Source organism: Erythrolamprus reginae, chromosome Z (assembly GCF_031021105.1).
Source record: "Erythrolamprus reginae isolate rEryReg1 chromosome Z, rEryReg1.hap1, whole genome shotgun sequence".
NCBI classification, from domain to species: Eukaryota; Metazoa; Chordata; class Lepidosauria; order Squamata; family Dipsadidae; genus Erythrolamprus; species Erythrolamprus reginae.
Genome location: NC_091963.1, coordinates 116,974,357 through 116,995,730, shown reverse-complemented (window position 1 = coordinate 116,995,730; position 21,374 = coordinate 116,974,357). Strand labels below are relative to the sequence as shown.

Sequence of the window (21,374 nt, the reverse complement as noted above, 5' to 3'; positions counted from 1 at the left end):
CCACTGTGGCTTGTTCAGTGACATAGCTTTATGGATGGACTAGGCCAGGGGTCGGCAAAGTTGGCTCTTCTATGATTTGTGGACTTCAACTCCACAACAGAATTCCTGAGCCATCATGCTGGCTCAGGAATTCTGGGAGTTGAAATCCACATGCCATAAAAGAGACAACTTTGCCTACCCCTGGACTAGGCCAATCTATAATTGAGGTCTTAAACTTAGATATTCCAAAGCTATTTTTTATTGTTGTTGTTTAAAAATTCTTAGTATTTTCTTGCATCCTTCCCTATCTCAGAATTGTAAATCTATTACAATTTCTATTGTTTTATCTAGGCGCTTAATGTATAGAAGAACCATCGGTGCATTGCACAATTCCAGAAGTGTTACAAAGCCATATTGTGAGTCACTACAAACATTTTTCTTGTTTGTTCAAGGCACATTTAGCTCACCATTTATAAATTTATAATATTTTCCCTTTGATGGATAGGTATCTTCAGCCACAAGGATTTTGTAGTCTTGCTGTGTTCTAGGGAAAGAAAATAAGTAGTGCCAGAATTGAGGGAATTATAAATAATGCACAGAAGGAGAAGAAAACACTTCGTGTTTTGGGTTAATAGCTTAGTCTGTAGGGATAATGACATTCAGTGGAGCTAACTGATTGTTGTTTGGCCATGCAGTCCAGGATAGAGAGAAGCAGATCAGGAAGGCAGGCTTTGAAATATGCACTGTTACTTGTAAGCTATAGTTCTCACCTCCTATGTAAAGCAATCTATTCATAGTGTTAAAATAAATAGACAGCAATTCTTCAGTTATCTTTCTATAATTAAGAGCCATATTGGCAATTGTAGACTAAGGCCTCTAGAAATATCATTGCCTCGTCTATTAATCAATTAGACAGATTAAGTCTAAAATATTAATTGATTGGCAGATTTTTAATTGTAATTAAATTATATTTCCAAGATGGCGCCGACAAAGGCTGCCTCGGTGAAATGCTCTCAAACAGTGACAACTAGACACAAGAACAGTTTTTTCCCCGAACGCCATCACTCTACTAAACAAATAATTCCCTCAACACTGTCAGACTTTCTACGAAATCTGCACTTCTATTCTACTAGTTTTTCTCATCATTCCTATCACCCATTTCCTCCCATGTTGACTGTATGACTGTAACTTGTTGCGTATATCCTAAGATTTTATTAATATTGCTTCTTCATTGCTTATTTGACCCCTATGACAATCATTAAGCGTTGTACCACATGATTCTTGACAAATGTATATTTTATTTTATGTACGTTGAGAGCATATGCACCAAGACAAATTCCCTGTGTGTCCAATCACACTTGGCCAATAAAAATTCTATTCTATTCTATTCTATTCTATTCTATTATAAATTAAATATATAAAATTTTAGTGGCTTTGATCAGAAGATTAGGGCTGCCAGGTTTGGGATGCAAAATCAGGAAAAGCAGTAAATGGTTCTAACAATATTTTCTTGATCTCTTTTCAGCCATCTAGTGATTCTGAGTTTTTGCATCACAGATTCAATAATCTGCAATTAAGCCTTCCTTATCAATAGCTCTGGCAACACACTATCAAAAATAAGGGATTCCCTTTGGGAAATACAGAATCCCACACATTTTTCTATAATAAATTAATAAATAAATTCCACGATTCCATGCTTCAGAGAACATCAGGCCCTTTATCATTGGCCTGGCTGGCAACACCAGTGTGGAAGGAAAATGGTTTAAAAAGAGCAAAAAGACAACCACAGATACTAGTTCTGGTGCTGTAATGGTATGTGGGAGATGGGAGGAAGAACCACTGATGGGACACCTCACAGCTCACAGAAAGAAAAGATGCATAGAGAGTATTTCAGAAAGGATCCTTCCTAATTTTCTGGAGGTGAAATGAGATGAAGGGAAATTAGGTCTTGCAAGGGATGTAGGTTTGGATCGGATCACCCGAACCAGTAGCGATCCGCTGGTGATGTCATAATGGTGTCACAGATCTGGTTTGGTCGAAGCCAGTCCGTGGGCACCACCATCTTTTTTGGGGAATTTGTTCCGAATTTTTTATTGTTTTTTTCCTCTTTAGCTTGAAAAATGGCTGTCCCAACCACCCCCTGATTTAATCTTTATTCCTTTGTCCAAAACACAGCTGATCAGCTCCTCAGCTGTGTTTCGGGCTCATTCTATCTACATGCGTGGTAGCAGAATTCCACGCATGTGTGGGAAAAATCCATAACTGACAGAATTATTAGATGCTTGCCAAAATGATCCTACCGTGTTACAATACCAATTGTCTAATATATATACATTAGCTACTATTTAACCAGCAAGAAATTATGTACAAAAATTAACGTACATTAAAGTAATATAACCTGATAACATTAATGACTACATTCAAAGTAAGACCTTGAACAAATGACCTCATTCGTTGTATTTTATTTTACATTTTATTGCAGTTAGCCCATAAATGCCATTTTGAGGGAAAGTCAGATTACAAATCTAATAAACCAGCCAGGTTATAGTTTAATAGCAACGATAGTTCTCTTATTACCCCAGGAAATTTGCCATGAAAATTCTACCCTGTTCTGTATTGTGTTCTGTGGAATCATTTTGTTTGGTGACGGAGGGGCGGGAGAGGGCGGGTTGCCCTTTGAATTTTCCTTGATTCGATAGAAGCAGGGCAAAAGGAAATAGCTGATAGAAGGACATCCTATCCTTGTATGGATGTTTTCTGTCAAAATAACACCCACCCACCCACCCACCCACCCACCCATGAAACTAGTTTTGTAAGGGTCCATCCTGCTCCTGTCATTGATCCTATATGTTTATGTGCATCAGAACATGTAGTTGTCTGTAGTCCGTGTACCATGATATGGTCATTTGATAATTATTAAAAAAAGAGGGGAGGGGGAAGAAAAAGGAGGTTAGAAATAACAAATTTTCTTGCACAATTAGTGAGGAGTAATGGCAAGTCCCTATACGATAATCTCTACTTATTCAGGTTTAGTTTACTAAACTCTTAAATTGTGCCTTCTCCATTCAAACTGGGGCTAAAGGAGTGTAAAATCCTGCTCTCTCTCCTGCCTGCCTGCCTGTCATCTATCATTTAACTATCCTATCTATTATCCATCTATCATCTATCTGTCTGTCTGTCTGTCTATCTATCCATCTCCCCCCCCCCCTCTCTCCATTTTCATTATCAGCAAAAATATGTTAGATCTATTTCAAGCTATTTTGTTCTCATCACTTAAACTTATCCTTGCCAGGATTTGAACCAGGGGAGTCTGCCTGTAAGGTGGTAGCTTTAACCTCTAGCCCACAGGTTCTCCTCCTCTCTCTCCCCTACACACACATACAAATAAATAAGACAGGGCCTTATAATTTTTTAAACACTGAAATATGGCCTTGCCATTATCTGGGGGAGGGGTATTATTATTTTGGGAGTGCAGTAGGCAGCGAGCGTGGGGCTGGATGTCCTATGGCCACTTCCTCCCCACCCTGTTCTTGGCGCCGGCCAAACGGCTTAGCCGCTGCTGCTGTCTTGTGAAGGAAGACTCCACAAGGCTTGTTGTGCTGTTGCATGCACAAACTGCAGGACTGCCACAAACTTCATCATACCAGCACAGCTGGGGTCCTTCAGCTGTTCATGCATGCAATGGCATAACCCCTGAGAGTCCTGCTACATGGGGACTTCAATATTTTTGACAGCCTCTAGTTCCATGTACCAATGAGACATCATTTTATAGCAGTTATTCTGTGATTATAATTTAATATAAATAACAACCCTTTTTTCCTCATACTATTTTGACAGATCCAAATATACCTCCCTCCTTTTTTGTGGGGAGGAAAATCAAAATCTCCTTAGATACTTAATTTGTTTCTCGGTTAGGTCTCTGTGTATACATATAGCCTTTTTATCACAAGTCAGAAGTCGTAAGCAGAACATAAAGTCTAATTATTATTGCCTCTGTCAAGATAGTTTGGGATGCTTTCTTTACACCTAAGCAATTGGATTGAATAAAGAATCCCGTGAGAGATTTTTCTTGGCTTTCTTTTAATAATCTTACCTCTGTCTTTTCATGCTAACCACAGATGATCAGTCTTCTGAGAAAGGTAGGTTTTCCAGCTACTCTGGAGTGACAGCACCAGCAGAGTCATTTTCTGCCTGCTCAAACCATCCTGCAGTGAACCAAATCAAAATGCCTATACAGAGAGCTTAGATTGTTCAGCTGGAATAGATGGTGCAATTGTGCATTTGTTTTTTCATCTTCTACAATTGATTCTGCATCTGAGATGCTTTTTAAAATGTAATCTGAATATAATTTGACAAAACAGTGAGGCGCTTAAATGGAAAGGATATGGAATTTTGGGGGGAATTTTGAGACAAATCTGAAGATTTGAAACCCTTCTTTTGAAGAAAAAAGTGAAAGAAGCTTGGGGGCAGCTTAATACATCAGTGCTTTATGGGTACTACAAGCAGTTTTAGGTCAGTGGAGGCTCATTTAGTGATAAACTTCAAATAATGGAGTTTATTAGATAACATCTGATCTCATTTTAATCCTCCTTGCTAAACAAGGCATGCTCATAAATCTAAATGTATTATTTTAATGTGATTATGTTTAAATATTACCTTACTGTCTTGGTTTAATATAAAACGAATATTGAGAACATACAGTATAAACGACTTGCCTCCAAATGAAAGAAAAGGATGGATTGCTTGGTGCTTAATCTAAGTGGGAATTGAGGAGGAGCAAGCTGGAGAATGGGGAAGAGAAGGGGGAAGTGATTTGCAGAGAAAGTGAGCTGAGAACATGTTTGAGAAGAGGGAATGTCCAACATAAAAGCAATATCATGATCGATACATGTGGAAATCAGAATGGATTTTATGGATATTGAGATTAGAATGCTAAAATGTTTGTTTATTTATCATATTTGTACAGCCACCCATTATATGATGCTGGGTGGCTTACAATATCCAATCATTGGTTGATTCAAAATTCAATTTCCTATGATTATCCCATTCCAGCCCAGGAGAAAGATCATTCACCTAACTTATTAGCAGCACTTGGGTCTCCCTTCTATTCATCTTGTCCAATTATTAGAGACTGCCAGGACAACCCTGTGCAGTTCTATTGGCAAGTGTTTTTTTAATCAGAGCAACCTGGTCTATCCACTTATGGCTCTATAACCATAAGTGGATAGATCAATCTGGTCTATCCAATTATCGCCTCTCTTGGCAAGATTTTTCACAAGTGGCTTGCCACCTCATTCTTAGAAGAAAATGACTGGCCTGGAGACATCCAACTTGCTTTGTGCCCATGACTAAAACACATGATCTTCTGATTATTAGCCTCATACATTAACCACTACACGAAATTGGCTGTTAGTCCTTGGATTAAAGTTGGATTATTCTGTCTGTGGTGGAAATCAGTCTTTTACAGCCTCATAAAAGGGGAAAAACAAACTTTTCTCATATACACTCAGGGCTTCTTATGTCAATCTCGTTTAATTTTCCTTAGCTATTAATTTGCCCCGTGTTTTACTATGTAATTTATTTTTTTGTATGTGCTAATCACACGGATTAAGCTCCTGCTGTTTCTTAAAAAGCTATTGTGCTGTTTCTAGGAGCTTTTGTTAACACAGCAGGTAATTTCCTGTTGAACCACAATGTGTAGCTATTTTTCCTTCTCTTTTCTTTTGATTTGGCCTTGCACCTCGCGTGAAAAATGTACTGGGGTGACTTAACAATTGCCTCAAATAAGAAAAGCTGCTCAGTTTAGAAATAAAGTCTTATTAGCAGTATTAATAATGCAGGAGTTTAGATTTAATTGCATTCATTTAACTCTTGGGACAGTCTTCTAGTGTAGCTGTTGCTACTAAAGTGGAATTTGCATCTAATGGAACTTTGGAATGGTGCCTATTCCATGGCTGTCCCTACCACACAAGAGCACCCGCCGATTGGTGATTTGACAGCCTCCACCCTTTCAACCTTACACAGAGACCTGACTTTACACTGAGGACCGAAATAGGATTGTATAGGCAGATAGCGTGGAAGGAGGGCAGCTGAGCCTAGAGTGGGCATCCCAAAGGGACAACTATGGTGTTTTTACTTTATTATATCACTATTTTTTTACTGCTATATTATTATTGTTTTTATTTTTGTGAACCACTCAGAATTACTTACAATGGGAGGCCACGTGAATCCTTTACATAAATAGATAAATTAGGAACTCAATCCAATTAAGAAAAACACTTTCCTTCTAATGATAAAGCTTGTGCTTTTTATATTAGTTTAAAGGGGCCGAGATCATTTGCTGCTTATTTGGCCAGAGTGATTAGAAGGAGATGTCTCTAACATGGCAGTTTCCAGATAATTGTTTGTACAATTTATATAGCCAACCATCTCAAATCAATCGCTCTGGGTGGTACATAGGAGGCTAAAAGGAAAAAAGAGAAATATACAAAGCAAATATCAAGCAGACCAATACAATGCACGCGAGGGTTTAAAAATCATTCTGTTTCTCATCAATGAAAAATAAAAGTAGACAAACCAATTGTCAGGTCTGGCCTGTCTGTGTGGCCAAATACCCTTAAATCAAAATCTAGGCATTTTTTTTACTCCTTAAGAAAGGCTGATAGGATTGGAGTTACCCAAAACTGGCAGGAGATTATGGGAATTCAGTCTGACCCGTTGGAAAAGGATTTATTAAAATATTTAACACAGTTGGCAATTCCTATTTCAATTGAGCGTGCTGGTTATTTTGTCACCTTGATTGAACGGTTTCCCATGTCATCTAAAATTAATTGTATGGTTTGTGGAATAAGTCATAATTGCCTTGTTTATCCCACAAATCACACATAACTGTCATGGTTATAAGCCCAAATTACTGGTTTTATCCATGCATTAAGATAAAATAAGAAAAAGATAAGATAAAAGAGCTGGGGTGGCGCAGCAGGTAGAGTACTGTACTGCAGACCACTGAAGCTGACTGTAGATCTGTAGGTCAGGGGTTCAAATCTCATCACCGGCTCAAGGTTGACTCAGCCTTCCATCCTTCCGAGATGGGTAAAATGAAGACCCGGATTGTGGGGTCAATATGTTGGCTTTGTTAAAAAGTGCTATTGCTAACATGTTGTAAGCTGCCCTGAGTCTAAGGAGAAGGGCGGCATAAAAATCAAATAAATAAAAAAAAATCAAATAAATAAAATCAGAGCAGGCTGGATGGAGAATTCTGAGAGTTGAAGGCATTTTAAAGATTGCCAACATTGAAATGCTACTGTAAAAGACGTGAATTCTTTTCAAAAGTAATCAGTCCTAAAACTGTTCAAAACTTGGTCCCCCTCCTGAGCTCGGTAAGACCAAAAATTCAGAATCTAAACTTATTATCAGAAGTGAGAAGAGCACACAAGGGCAAGTGGATCTTTTATGTGCAGTCACTACTTCATTTTCCCCATTGAAGAACAGTCTGTTCACACAAGTTTCATTATGCTAACCAGTATTGGGCTGCAGCCAGAACAGTCAAATGCGCAGTTCCGGTTGGAAAAGTGGACTGGGGGGGGCATGCACATCTGCATGAGATTTGGCTTCTGCGCATGCAGAACGTTTGTACACACAAGATTTCGCTGATTTTGGTGGGATTTTTTTGCTTCTGCGCATGTGCAGAAGCAAAGAAATCGCCGGAAATCAGGAAAATCTCACGTCCTCGTCAGCATCCTCGTGCAAGATTCAGTTTCTGTGCATGCACACTGATGCGTGCACCCACGCCCGCCACCAGGAGCGCATCGATAGTGCCAGAGACCAGTAGTCCTTGCCTGATGCTAACATTAAATGAATGATTTGGACCTTCTATCCCAGCACTAAAGAGGCATCTGATGGGGGAAGTCAAAAACTCTATGGTGTTGCAGCCACACATTTGAAACCCTGTGTCTTTTCATAGATTATGGGTGCAGGAGATTCTTGGGGGGGAAAGGGGTACATACCTGCAGCCCTACCTCTATGCTTTGAAAACTTTTGGGGGGAGGAGTAACTTCCAAGCACATCCAAGGCTCATGAGAGATTGCTTGTCTTCCCTTCGAGGGGTGAAATGTCGGTTTGCGAAGGGAGTGTGAGCCTCCACCCATCCGCCTGGTTGCTGCCATTTGAATTCTTTTACCCTGTGCGCATGCACAGAACGGCTCTCCGACGACCAATAGGCACAAGCGAATAGGGAGCCTTTCACTCCTGTGTTGCTTCTATATCTCCACTGCTTGTTGTCTATGTATCTTGTACTCTTGAAACTCAGCCTTTGAATTATAATTACTTTTTTTTTTTAAGGGCACTCTATGGTAAATCAATTTCACGGGATGTTTTTTTTACTTTGAAACTCTAGAAAGCTACCTTACCCTAAAAATCTTTATTTTGCAGTATTTGCTGGCCGCAATTAAACAATTTCAACTTTTATTATGGTATCAGTTTAAAAAAAAAGGTAAAGCAATCAAGCAAAACACTAGCTTGCTCAACCAGTGAAACTTCAAATGTATAATTCCCATCATTCCTTGTCAGGATTTCTTGGCTCAGAATTAAAGACATCTGAGATGCTTGAAGACTGCCAGACTGGACTGGCATAGCCTGGCACCAGCCCATATTTCTCTAGAGCTTCAAACAGAATTGTTTGCCTGTGGATGCGTGGAGTGAATACCTCTATACCAGTGTTTCCCAACTTTGGCAACTTGAAGATATTTGGACTTCAACTCCCAGAATTCCCCAGCCAGCGAATGCTGGCTGGGGAATTCTGGGAGTTGAAGTCCAGATATCTTAAAGTTCCCAAGGTTGGAAAACACTGCTCTATACAGCACACACACTGCTTTACTTACTGAATTTGCCTAGCCTTTGTTCTTTATGACATTCTTATTTCTGGAATGCATGACCTGCAAACGTATAACATAGTTGTATCTATTCTCTCACTCTTCTTTCTATACAGAAGACTGTGACTGTGAGGGTTACTTCAATGGACAGTACATAGGTGGGTACCAGTCTTTGTAATGAATGATACGTATTCCAGATTCTGCCCTAAAACCTGGAAGTTATACAGTTCAATTGTTCTGCAAATACTGTAGTTCTGCCAAATATATAAATTGAACACCTAATGCATTTGTGTACAGTTGCTTTATAACTAATGATGTTGCCTTACACCAGATTGGAATGGGATAGATTAGAGGAGGCTGCAGGAATCCTTCTGAAACTTTGTTCTCAAGATGTTCTTTACTAGGGGAGAATAATAGTTGCCCACTTCTATGGGAGAAAGAAAAAATGTTATGGTTGGACTGAACTTAATGGATGAATGAGTAATGGGCTAGGTCTGTGATGGAGAATCTATAGCATGTGTGCCACAGGTAGCACGCAAAACCATATCTGAAGGCACATGAGGTCAGCTCAAGCACACATGTACATACTGGTCAGTTGATTTTCTGCCTTCTGGAGCGGGGGGAGGTCATTTTTCCCTTCCCCAAGCTTTAGGAAAGCTTCCTGAAGCCTTCCAAAATTCCGGTTCGGACGTTGGGGCCATTTTTCTCCAATCACAGACTCCGGAGACTTTCCTGAAGCTTGGGGAAGGTGAAAATGACCTCTCCCCCCAATCTTCCAGAAGGCAGGAAATCAGCCAGAATCTGTTTTCCACCATCCACAGGCTCTGGAGGCTTTAGTGAGCCCTGTGCACAGCGTGGGGGGCAGCATGGGGGTTATGCTCGCATGCGTGGGGGAGGGCATTGCATTATGGGTGTGGCCAGGCATGTCTGTACTATTGCCTGTGCACCCTTTTGGCACCCAAGCAAAAAAAGGTAATCACATAGTTCTAAAACTGTTTAAAACTTGGTCCCCCTCCTGAGTTCGGTGAGACCAAAAATACAGAATCTAAACTTATTATCAGAAGTAAAAAGTGCCCACTGGGCTAAGTTCTTTCTTGATAGTTCATTTTAGTTCTAGTTATGCTCTTGATCCCCTTTCCTCCCTCCATCCTTGCCTGGTTTATTTTTGACATTCAAATAGGCAGTTTTTCGGAACAATTAGTTCAATTAGGTTTGTAAGACCCAAATAAGATGTGAATTTGATGACCAGTGATTAATGTAAAGGTTATTGTAATGTTTTATTATTAGATGGTGAAAAGCTATATTTCAAGAGGTTTTGAATATATATTATATGTTTGTACAGTCCTTTTGTGAAAGAAAGAGGTATAAGAGCCTCCACTGAATGATTACAAAGTAAAAAGATATGTTTGGTAATAATAAGCTTGATTTTGTGTTGGAAACTATGTATTATTTTCTATTTTATGCTGGAGGGAAAAATAAAAAAAATATGATTAAAAAATTAGGCAGTCCTCAGCTAATGACCAAAATGGAGCCTACCTTTTACGGTCATACTTTGTAATGGTCATAAAGTGAGTCATCATGTGACTGACTTGAGTTTTATTATTTTTGTTAAGCAAAGGCTATGACTGTTAAGAAAACCATTTGTTCAGCAAAAGCAATGTAAATAATAAAGAAATGGTCTGGTGACTCTAAACAGCCATAAATGTGGCTCAAGTGTTGAGCACCTGAAATGTTATCATGTAACAGTGTATGTGTAGGGTTTTTTTTGGAAATTTGGAACCCCATTGTAAGTAACTGGGAGATACTTCAAATTGTTGCTAAGCCAGTTGTTAGCTGAGGACTAGCTGTTATATACATACCTGTATCATAATAGACATTTTTAGTTTTTGAGATTTGATTGCAACAACTTAATAAGAAGGGGAGGATATAATCTTTTGAAGTTTGAGACTCACCAATTGATTTTAGAGGAGACTAAATAGGGTTGATTAAGCCTTTCATAACACTTTGAAGTAGCACAGAAAAGAAAAATATTACTTTTGGCCTTTTAGCTGGCTTGCGACGAAGTTTCCGACTGAGCCGAAAGGAGAAGCAGAGTGATCCAAATGAAGCCAAACAAACTGAACAAAACTCCACTCCAGAATTTCTCACATATGAGGAAGTCATTAAATACCAGCAGCAGCCTGGTGAAAGGAAGAGACTGGTGGTTTTAATTGGTGAGTTGCTGTGTGTAAAAAGAGCACCATTTTGCTACTGGGAACTGATTGTTGATATGATGTGAATCAGTTTCTCAACCTTGGCAACTTTAAGGCATGTGAACTTCAGCTCCACAAATTCCCCAGCCAGCCCATGCTTTAAAGTTGCCAAGATTGAGAAACACTGACATAGAGAGTGTTTCTATAGTGTTTCATAGACATAGGAGATCAACTTTGATAAACTCAAAGATGCACTTAGAAGTTCATATCTTTTTAGGAAGATATGGGGTGTGGTCAGTGATTGGCTACCAAATTTTTTACTACCACACTGTGGGTGTGGCTTATGCATTTTGTTAAAACATCTTTGCAAATTGGGTGCTTTGGAGTGGAGCTCCAAATTTTGCTACCGGTATTGCGTTCCTGACCGTACCCGTAGGGGCCCATCACTGGATGTGGTAGAGCTTAACACTCAGTATCAAGGATCATGTGGAAAGAAATCCATCTTCATCAAAAACTAGGTACTTCCCAATTAAGTATCATATTTTTCAGAGTATAAGACACACCTTTCCCTCCATCCCAAAGAGGCTGAAAATGTGGGTGCATCTTATACTCCAAATGTGGCTTTTTGAAGCTTCCCCCCCACCCCCAGCCCCAATGTGGTGCTAACGATCTTCCAAGCTTGTTTTCATTGCTACTCCAAAGTTTTTTCCAGCCCTAAGTCTTTGCAGGCTTGTTTTCATTGCTATTCCCTCTGAAAAAAGGTTTTTTCAGCCCTAACGAGGTGCTAACGATATTCCCGTCTTGCAGGATTTTTTTCACTGCTATTCTGTCATTTTTTCTTAATCCTAAGTCTTTGTAGGCTTGTTTTCATTGCTATTACCTCTGAAAAAGATTTCTTTTTTCAGCCTTAACCAGGGGATAAAATGATTTTCTCAAGCTGTCCAGACTAAGGATGCTATCTAGATGAATATCTGGTAGGTAGATCCCCCCCTCCCAGTTTTCCTCCACCAAAAACTCCAGTGTGTCTTATGCTCTGAAAAATACGGTAATCACTTATTCTTCTCTATATAAAATAGATCATTCAGAGGATCATGCCTCTTGTAATTAGTTCTGCGTAACTTTGGGATTAGTAATTTTCTCTTCATGTTCAATAAATTAATGAATGTATTTCGAAGCAGGTGGAATTTGAATAACATTATGGGAGATGGTGCTTTCAGAGGATGAGCTGGTGTGAAGGGAATTCAGTGGAGCATCAGTTTCCCAGCAAGGAAGGAGTATATTCCAGAAAAGGGGAAAGAGGATACAAAAGGCAGCATAGCCCTGACCTGGATAAGTGACAGAGATCAAGTGGAGCCATTCCCTAGAATCTCCCTGGGCAAATCCATTATGATGAGAGTAGAAAGGGTTTAATCTGTCAAGATTCTGTCTATGTCACTCTTAGCTTGATAAGCATACTTCTTTGAGGGTGCATTGAGTACCTAGGCAGATTGTATCTAAGTATCCCATTGAAAGCTCCAGACTTTAAAAACAATAAACTTATGCTGGATGAGAATCAAGTTCTTTTAGTCCAGAATCCCATTTCCTCAAAGGCTCATCTGATACCTCTGAGAAGCTCAGATCAGGATATGGGGATATCAGCCTGTTCCTGTTGTTCACTTAGCCCACACGGATTTTGCTTCCTATCTTGGAAATTGTAAACATTAGCACCTGTTTGTTGGATGATGCAGAGTATCTTCACCTCCTTGAAGGAAACAAAAAGATAAACATGTAATAAAAATAAATATTTTTAAATTGTTTATATGAATGTTTCTGAATCTTGGTAACGTTAGGACGCGTGGCCTCAACTCCTGGAATTTTCCACCAGCCATGTCTTCAATTTGCCAGGGTTGAGAAGAACTAATTTATATATAAAATAAACATACACGAGGAATTTTATTCATCTTACATTTTTTCACTGTGTTTTCCCCTGAGCAACCTAGAATGGGAAAGCAGCTGGTTAAAATTGGCTTGTAAGCTTGGCCCTATAAAGAGAAAACTCTCCAAAGGTATACAGCTTCCAAACAATCTCTTCTGGGTGCCTTTCCCTTCTGATTTAAAAAGTAAAAGTCTGGAAGATAAAGTTAGTCCAGTATGAAAGCTAAGCATTCAATGCCCTGCAAAGTACTAGCTTTATATAGCTGTTTAAAAAGTAAAATGGATTTGGGTTGTGTGTGGGATCTAGATGGGGGTCATTGGACAGGAGGAGTTGATGGATTTAAGATTGCTAACCTTTTATTCCATTCCTGCTGTTTGCATTGGAAAACTAGAAATGTCCACTAGAGTAAATAGAAGTTTTGCACTCTGACTTGGAGAGGAATCGTATCAGAGGCTGTGAGCTTATTGGGACATGGACGTTTGTTATTAGAAAGCTTTTAAGACTGTTGCTAACCGTGCTAACCATCGTATCTTATTTGATTACCAGTACTTCTAAAGGCAGAGCCAACATAGATAAAGCTGCCAATCAAAGGTTGGCCTGTATCTTTTTATGGTTGGCTTCTGCTGCATATGCCTTGTGTTTTGTCTATTCACCCACTTCTTCCTCTGATCTCTCAGGTTCTTTGGGGTCTCGGTTAAATGAACTCAAGCAGAAAGTAGTGGCAGAAAATCCACAAGAATATGGAGTTGCTGTGCCACGTAAGGAACTTACCCTCACCCCAAAGATGTATTTAGTCAAGTATCTCCTCCCCGTAAATTGCAAAGTTGTTTATTTCTGTATTTATGTTATTTTATTAATACCAATATCAAACTGCCCAATGATAATGTTCTCTAGATGATTTAGACTCTAAATCTAAATCATCTAGATTCTCATGCTGCAACCCCTTAATACAGTTCCTCATGTTGTGGTGACTCTCAACCATAAGTCAAGTGACTCCAGTTCTCCCAACAGAGCTTTAAACTGATTGGCAGAAGGTCAGAGGGATGCCCCCACTGTAAATGCCTAATTGGCCGGATTGTAAAAATATGTTCCAAGGTGCCAGAATATAAGCTTTAGTTCCTAACATCATGGGAAATTTGTCTTTTCCCATTATCTTAGGTGACCCCTGTGAAACAGTCGTTCAACCCCCAAAGGGGTCCCGACCTCCAGGTTGAGAACCACTGAGGATCTTGTTGTTCAGTAATTCAGTCATTACCATTTTTCACATCCTAATGGATATCAATTTGCCAGAATTATCTGTGAATAAATAACTGGATTTCCATGTAAAATTTTACTTGTTTTACCAGTAAAAGCAACTGCCTATCTTATATTCTGCTGACACCTTTTCTATTCTATCTATTTTCCACCCATCAGTCTTCTCCAGAGATTCATGCTTCCATAATATGGCCACAGTAGTTGAACATTAGCTTTATTATCTAAAATTGAATGATTACTTCTTTCTGTACATTTACTCAGCAGTTTCCCCATGGGTACCATGGAGAAAACACATTAATTTTAATTCATTCAGACTTTCTTAATGTATAGCTTTCATAGTCATATCTTAAAACAGCTGCTTATTATTTGGATACATTTTCATATGTTGCTGATGCCTTTTGCCTTGCATTTTCTCATCTATTTTCAATAAACTAACACTGCTGTTTCTCCTTATTTAGCTGTTTATCACGCGGAATATTTTTGTTTCACCTTTGATGGTATTTCAGATTTTATCCAGAGCAATCTCTCCAAATATTCTCTTTATTCAGTCTAATATATTAAATCTGTTATTTACCTACACTGTTTACCCACATGAAATATTGCCGAGATTGTATCTACTTGGTATGATTATTTTTTGCTTTCTGAATTGTAATTCGTAGGCTATTGCTGATTTAAACCTCAGTCAGGTCTTATTTTTGTTGGCAAAGTTGAACACCTCAATTTTAACTTGCAAAGTATTGTATATAGTTTTAGCCAAAGTATTTTTGATATTTTCTTCCCGGCAATTAAATCTTGCAGCTTATTAGGAGAAAGTATTTACTGCAAACAATAAATGATCTTGGGAGAATTCTATTGATCAATCATCTCCTTTGTTTCAATACAAAATGAATTTACAACATAAGAACATAAGAAGAGCCATGCTGAATCGGGCCAAAGCCCATCGAGTCCAGCATTCTGTGTCACACAGTGATCTACCAATTGTACATGGGGATCTTGAGCAGAAAGAGAAGGCAAGACCCTCCCTTTCCCTTGACCCCCAACAAATGGTACCCAAGGGAGTCCTGCTTGCTCAACCAACATAGAGGCGTCACTTGGACATCCGATTCAATAACCACCGATACATTTGGCATCCATGAATCAAATTTGTTCCAAATGCTTTTTTATTTCAAAATTTTAGTGCCTATTATGACTGTGACATATTTTAGTTTGTGAAGTGGGTCAACAGGGTACTCTAGAAACTTTTTAGTATTATCTTCCTCTAAATCTGTGCTTTAAGCATAAATCGAGATCATTGTAACATAGGAAATCTCACCTTGAACTTGTATTGGGACCGTTCTGCCATTTTTGGGGCTGTGGTATATCTAAGCACTGATTTTTGCACTCTTGCTAAAAATGATGATTTCTCCATTTGTTCTGTCAATTTCCTGTCCATAGAAGATTTGGTGAGCCTCTTGTGTAAAGATTATTTCCCATCCATTTTATTTACCTCAATCTGAGGAAGTCAGTGCTGTATTCCATTATGACATTTCTGCTCTGATAATATCATGTTCTTGATATTCGACACATGAATGTGGTATATGTGTATGTGAATACACAGAAATATACATCCTGCTGCACTTTTTGTTTTGCCTGTGGATACAGGCAAAACACCAATGTTATTCATATTTGTTCTCTGCCCTTACCCGGTAGCTTACTGAATACTTTCCAATTTGAAGAATTCATTTATTGTGGCCGTTCAAATATTAGTCCTGATTGTGAGTATTTGTTTGGTTTTCTTGGTTGCATTTTTCATGATTGATCCCATCCTTTCTCTCTGAACTGGCCATTTCTGGGTCAGTGTTCTGAGAGTGTGCAGTTTCAAAAATATACTCACTGGAATGGGGAAGCCTACTCACTATTATAAGATAATGATCCATGAATTGGAACTTACCGGGATAAAATATAGTACAAAACAGATCTCTTGATAAACAGTCAACATATAAAAAACCTAACGTAAGATAAACATGCTGGTTAGGATAGTGGAAGATGTGAAATTGTGTGTAAGACACCCTGACCTAAAAAGTACATATATAACTGAAAAGGTATAACAAGGAATCCCTACCTCAAAAAAAGATTAGGGCTTTCTTTTGTCTGTTAATCCTGCCCCCTTTTGCAAGATGCCTCTCTTGGGCCACATTGGAGTGAGTAGGGTCAGATAAATCCCCCTACTCTTTTTTTTTACTGCCTTCAGAGCAATCACACACTGTGTGTGTAAATTTTTCAACCAAAGGAGAGTGTAAAGCCTTTTCATCTTTTTGCATCTTAAAATCAACCTCTTTCTTTTGACTACACTGGTGTGCTCCACTACTTTAAAATATGACTTCTTTTGAAGGTTAGCTGTTGATTGGGAGAATTTGTTTCCCTGGTGAATGTCTGTCTGTCTGTCTGTCTGTCTGTTTCCTTGGCTTCTCAGGCAACTAGTGACTGCAGTAGGATGGCAAAATGCAGCCATGTAAATTATTCCATCTTACTTAATTATTGAATTATATCTTCCCAAGGGCATCACAAATCAACAATTTTTTTTAAAAAAAAGAAGCAGAAAACTTGCAGAACACAAGCACAAATAATTTTGAAGCTTCTATTATTCACACCCATTTATTGCTGCATTTATTGTAAGTGCTAAACTTTTGAAAAGGTCTGCTGTATGTGGTTGATGGTTGAATTGGCAGCCTGTCCATCTGGAACATGTGATAGAAATAATTATCCTAGCGTATCTTAAATAATTGCTGCCTGTGACCATATGTCGCATAACCTAATCCTCTGTTCAATTTTTCTGTCCATTTCTCATGCCGTGAGAGCAGCACAGATGGGGCTTTTCTCCAGTGGGATCATAATAAATGTAGACATTGCTTTCTATCACTATGGGATCATTTGTGTCAGATGTGTGTTTTTGTATGTGTAGCAATTGGCTGGAACCGGTGTGAATAGTGGGTGGGGATTGTTTGTCTAAGGGATTTTCTTTGGTTTGCTTGCTAAGGTTTGTAGCATGTTCCCAAGAGCTTTATAAACATAGCGTGGAATGGTGTTTCAGTTGTCACATATTTGGCTCATTGGAGTTCTAGCTATATCCTTCCTCTAGTAGTCAGATTCCTGTATCTACAATATCTAATATAAAACAGGAAGACTTCTGTTGGATCAGGTTGAAGGTTGTCCTAAACTTGGTCTTCCTTGTTTTAATTTTCATAGCAACCAAAATGTCCATGGGAAGTCCACAATATAAGACCATGTTTTTGTTTCTAAAGCTTCTATTTATTTTTTGGTGGGGAAATTGCCAGTAGTGTGTGTGTGTGTTTGTGTGTGTGTGTGTTTGTGTTTGTTTTAGAATTATGGAATTTGGGAACATCTTTTTTATTTTTACAACTTCCTCACATGACATTATTCTAACCTTAACTGGTCATTTCCAAATACTTAATATGATTTGTGTTCACACAATATTGCTCATTTTTCTACTCCAGGAGTTGCTCAGTTTAGGCATCAACAAGAGATTAGGATTAAGTATCTAATTTGGACTGAGTGCTTGGTTCAACGAAAGAGAGAAATAATGATCTGATTGGTGTTAGACTAGAAATATGTTATCTCACAGTTTGCAAGAATAAATAGGAGGACCTATCCTGTCTAAGCAATCTTTCTTCCAGTATTAATTGAACAATGCAGGTCAAACATAGGACAGGCAGTTATGGTTATTCATCAGGTCATGGGTTAAAAATCCTGTCTTGAACAACAATACTGAAGGAACAACAATTGCAGGAAGAAAAATATTACAAAACAAATTAATCTCATGATATTATGAAAAATAGCGGATATGGAAGTTGCTTCGATTAGAGTGAAAAAGAAAGTTACCTTACATAGACGTATGTGAAGTTATAATGGAAAGTATGAAAGAGCCTGCATAGGGAAATGGTGAGGTTAAAGAAGTTGTGGATAATGAAAAACAATTTTAAAGGTCTCTTTAAATATATTATGAATTGGATGCCAATATTTTCAGTTCACACTGTTTAATCTTTTTAAAGATAAATCACCTATAAGAAAAAAAAATGTAAAAGTGTTATTAAATAAGAATTGCACTTCATTGTACTTTGATATATAACACTCATAAACATTTAATGTTTTCATATATTTCTAACTGCATTCTTTAATCAGTCATTTTCCCCCTTAAAAACCCTACCATAAATGTTTAAATTTGGCTTCTTGTGTAACATATAAAACTTTTGGAAGCCATTTCAAGTTTGAATTTGATCAAACTTCTATTAAGCTGCTAATTTTGCCATTGATGTATGTTCTCCAAGTTTTAGTATTCAATCCGATACTATTGAAAATGTGTCTTTTTTTCAATGTTTATCCTTTTGGCTGTCAACACATATCTTAATAAATTGTGATGGTGGTAATGATGATGATGAGGAGGAGCCAATATGTCCTGGAATTATGCTTAATAAAAAAATATGGCTTCAATTCAAATTTGGTTTCTAAAATTCTCCCGATGTTGCTGTTTATTTCTGATACTTTTGAGTTTTTTTGCATGTTCATCGCACATGATGGAATGTATTGTGACATTTACAGTATGCATTAATATACAATTTATCTACCCTAGCAATTATTGATGAAATTGTATCCCATCTGTAAAACATTTTTATTGTTTTGTTTTAAACTGTAACTTGTTGATTTGTTTCTTTCCATTGTTGTATTTGTTCCTTTGTATATACCTCATAGATGGTTTTAATTCTATGTATTTCAAATTCTGTCATTTTCAGGGATGTTTTTATTCTTCCAATCCTGTTAAATGTCTCATTTGATGACCCTATACCATAAATGTCTATAAGGTTCATTAGCTAGGTCAGCTTTTTCCAATTTTGACAATTTGTATCCATTTGGTTAACTATGATATCCAGTCCTGTATATGTAATTCAAAATGTTGCAGAGCAAGACTCCTTCTGTATTTTGAGTCTTGTAACATTTTAAATTTTCTTCGGTTTCTCCCCCTTTATTCATATACACTATATTTATTAACATTTATTTGCCAATCTCATAAAATATTTTCTGGGATCTGAATTGACACCATTTGAAACAAATACGTTTATCTTAATAGTTACACTTCGTCTTAACAAAGAAAGCTTTCAACCTTTCAAGATCTATTGTAAACCCTTTCCATAGTTTTGATATATTTCTTCATTGTTGCTTGTTATGTATTTCACTTAAATCTATTACCTGACAGCCAGATAGTACCTGACAACTTGGAAATCTTCTTCAGCTAAGCATACTGTAAACATTTTTATTCTTTGAACATTGATTTTTTTAATCCAATGAATTTGCCAAAGCTTTTATTTATTTCCATTAACTATCTTACTGTACTTGATGATTGTGTAAAGGTTAATAATATATCAGCTGCATAACATTTGGTTTATATTCTTCTCTATGAAATTTGAGACCAGATATTTGTTTGCTCTCTTGAATCTTTTCTGCCAATATTTCTAAGGTAATGATAAATAAATAGGAGGAAAAATGGACTCTATGTTCCCGATAGCTTTGAAGATCTGAATATTTGCAGAAATTGTGCTTTTTGCCATGATTTTAATGTTTTCTGTTGATACACAGTTTTGGCTCATGATTTAAACCAAGCTTGGGTAAATTATTGAAAATGGGTAACTCTTTCCCAGGATCTATTTTGTTCAAATAAATGTGCAAATAAATCCATCCCCTGTGAATTATCAAAAGCATTTCTATAACTTACAAAATTAGTGGTTCCATTTTCTGTTAAAAATAATATATTCTATTGTATTAAGCAATAAATCTGGTTTATTAATTATAAATCTAATTTATGTTTCTCTTCAGGACATAGTCAGTTTAGTTGACATGTATTATTTTGTAAATTCATTTTTTTTAGTTTTTTATGCAAATTTTAGTCAACATTCAGTAGAGAAATTTGTCTGCATTGCTGTGGTTTGTACTAGACTACACATTTCATTGTAAATTAAAATTGTGTGTTCTTCTTTCTTTATTTAAAGTACTGCCATTGGCTCTTCATTTGTTCATTCGGTTTGTCAGTAGTTCCAGCAATTTCTTAAAGTTGTTCATAGTCAAATTGTTGTTTAGCTTCTTGAAATTCCTTCATAGTGGTCTTGTTGGGTTAGTTCTATGCATTTGTTATAATTCTCTTGTTTTGGTTTCTAGTTCTTTTCTCCTTCCATTATGTTCTTTTTCATTTTGCCACTTGTATAATAAAAAGACCTTTAGATATGTCTTACTTTGTTCCCATATGGCAGGGGCAAAGTTCTTGGTGCTCTATTTATTTAGAAGGATATATTCAAAACCTTTTTAATTTTTGTAAAATACTGTCACAAATTAGTTGTAAGTGGTTAAGAATTGAGCAGGAAGTATGACAATATATGTTACATGATGTCTCCTTGGATATTCTGGATAAGACATGCTAGTTAGAATAGTAATGTTAGAATTGAAGATGTGAATGTATGTGTGCCTTTGCATGCAAATGATGTTGGTTGAGAATGTGAATGATTTGTACCAAATGTCAGATTTATTATATGTTGCATAAATGATGAAAACGTAGAGTAGGTAGATGAATTTGTGTATCTTTGGAGAGCATTTACTAAGGATGAATAAACAAATGGAAACATTTATGTTTTCAGATACAGACGTGATAGGCGATAGTATATCAGTACAGTACAGTGATACTCGTCTTACAAACGCCTCACCATACAAACTTTTCGAGATACAAACCTGGGGTTTAAGATTTTTTTGCCTCTTCTTACAAACTATTTTCACCTTACAAACCCACCGCCGCCGCTGGGATACCCTGCCTCTGGACTTTCGTTGCCAGCGAAGCACTCGTTTTTGCACTGCTGGGATTCCCCTGAGGCTCCCCTCTATGGGAAACCCCACCTCCAAACTTCCGTGTTTTTGTGATGCTGCAAGGGAATCCCAGCATGGGAATCCCAAAGGTGCAAAAATGGGCACTTCGCTGGCAACAGAAGTCCGGAGGTGGGGTTTCCCTGCGAGGGGAGCCTCAGTGAAATCGCAGCATCGGAAAAACACAGAGGTCTGGAGGTGGGGTTTCAAGGACTTCTGTGTTTTTGTGATGCTGCAATTTCACTGATGCTCCCTTCGCTGGGAAAC

General features: G+C 37.7%; 2 protein-coding genes across 3 annotated transcripts in view; one reads left to right on the top strand and one right to left on the bottom strand.

Moving 5' to 3' along the window:
• MPP3 (MAGUK p55 scaffold protein 3) overlaps positions 1-21,374 on the top strand; it is a 110,774-nt gene that overhangs the window by 77,079 nt on the left and 12,321 nt on the right. For both annotated transcript variants that reach the window (XM_070729766.1, XM_070729765.1), the window contains 5 exons: positions 331-395; positions 4,098-4,118; positions 8,966-9,007; positions 10,898-11,062; positions 13,634-13,714. In XM_070729766.1, the coding sequence (XP_070585867.1) occupies positions 331-395; positions 4,098-4,118; positions 8,966-9,007; positions 10,898-11,062; positions 13,634-13,714 (374 nt within the window). The remainder of the gene's footprint in view (positions 1-330; positions 396-4,097; positions 4,119-8,965; positions 9,008-10,897; positions 11,063-13,633; positions 13,715-21,374) is intronic.
• Positions 18,196-21,374, bottom strand: part of CFAP97D1 (CFAP97 domain containing 1) — a 50,182-nt gene continuing 47,003 nt past the window's right edge. The window contains exon 6 of the mRNA XM_070729767.1: positions 18,196-18,268. Within this exon, the coding sequence (XP_070585868.1) occupies positions 18,265-18,268 (4 nt within the window). The 3' untranslated portion in view covers positions 18,196-18,264. The remainder of the gene's footprint in view (positions 18,269-21,374) is intronic.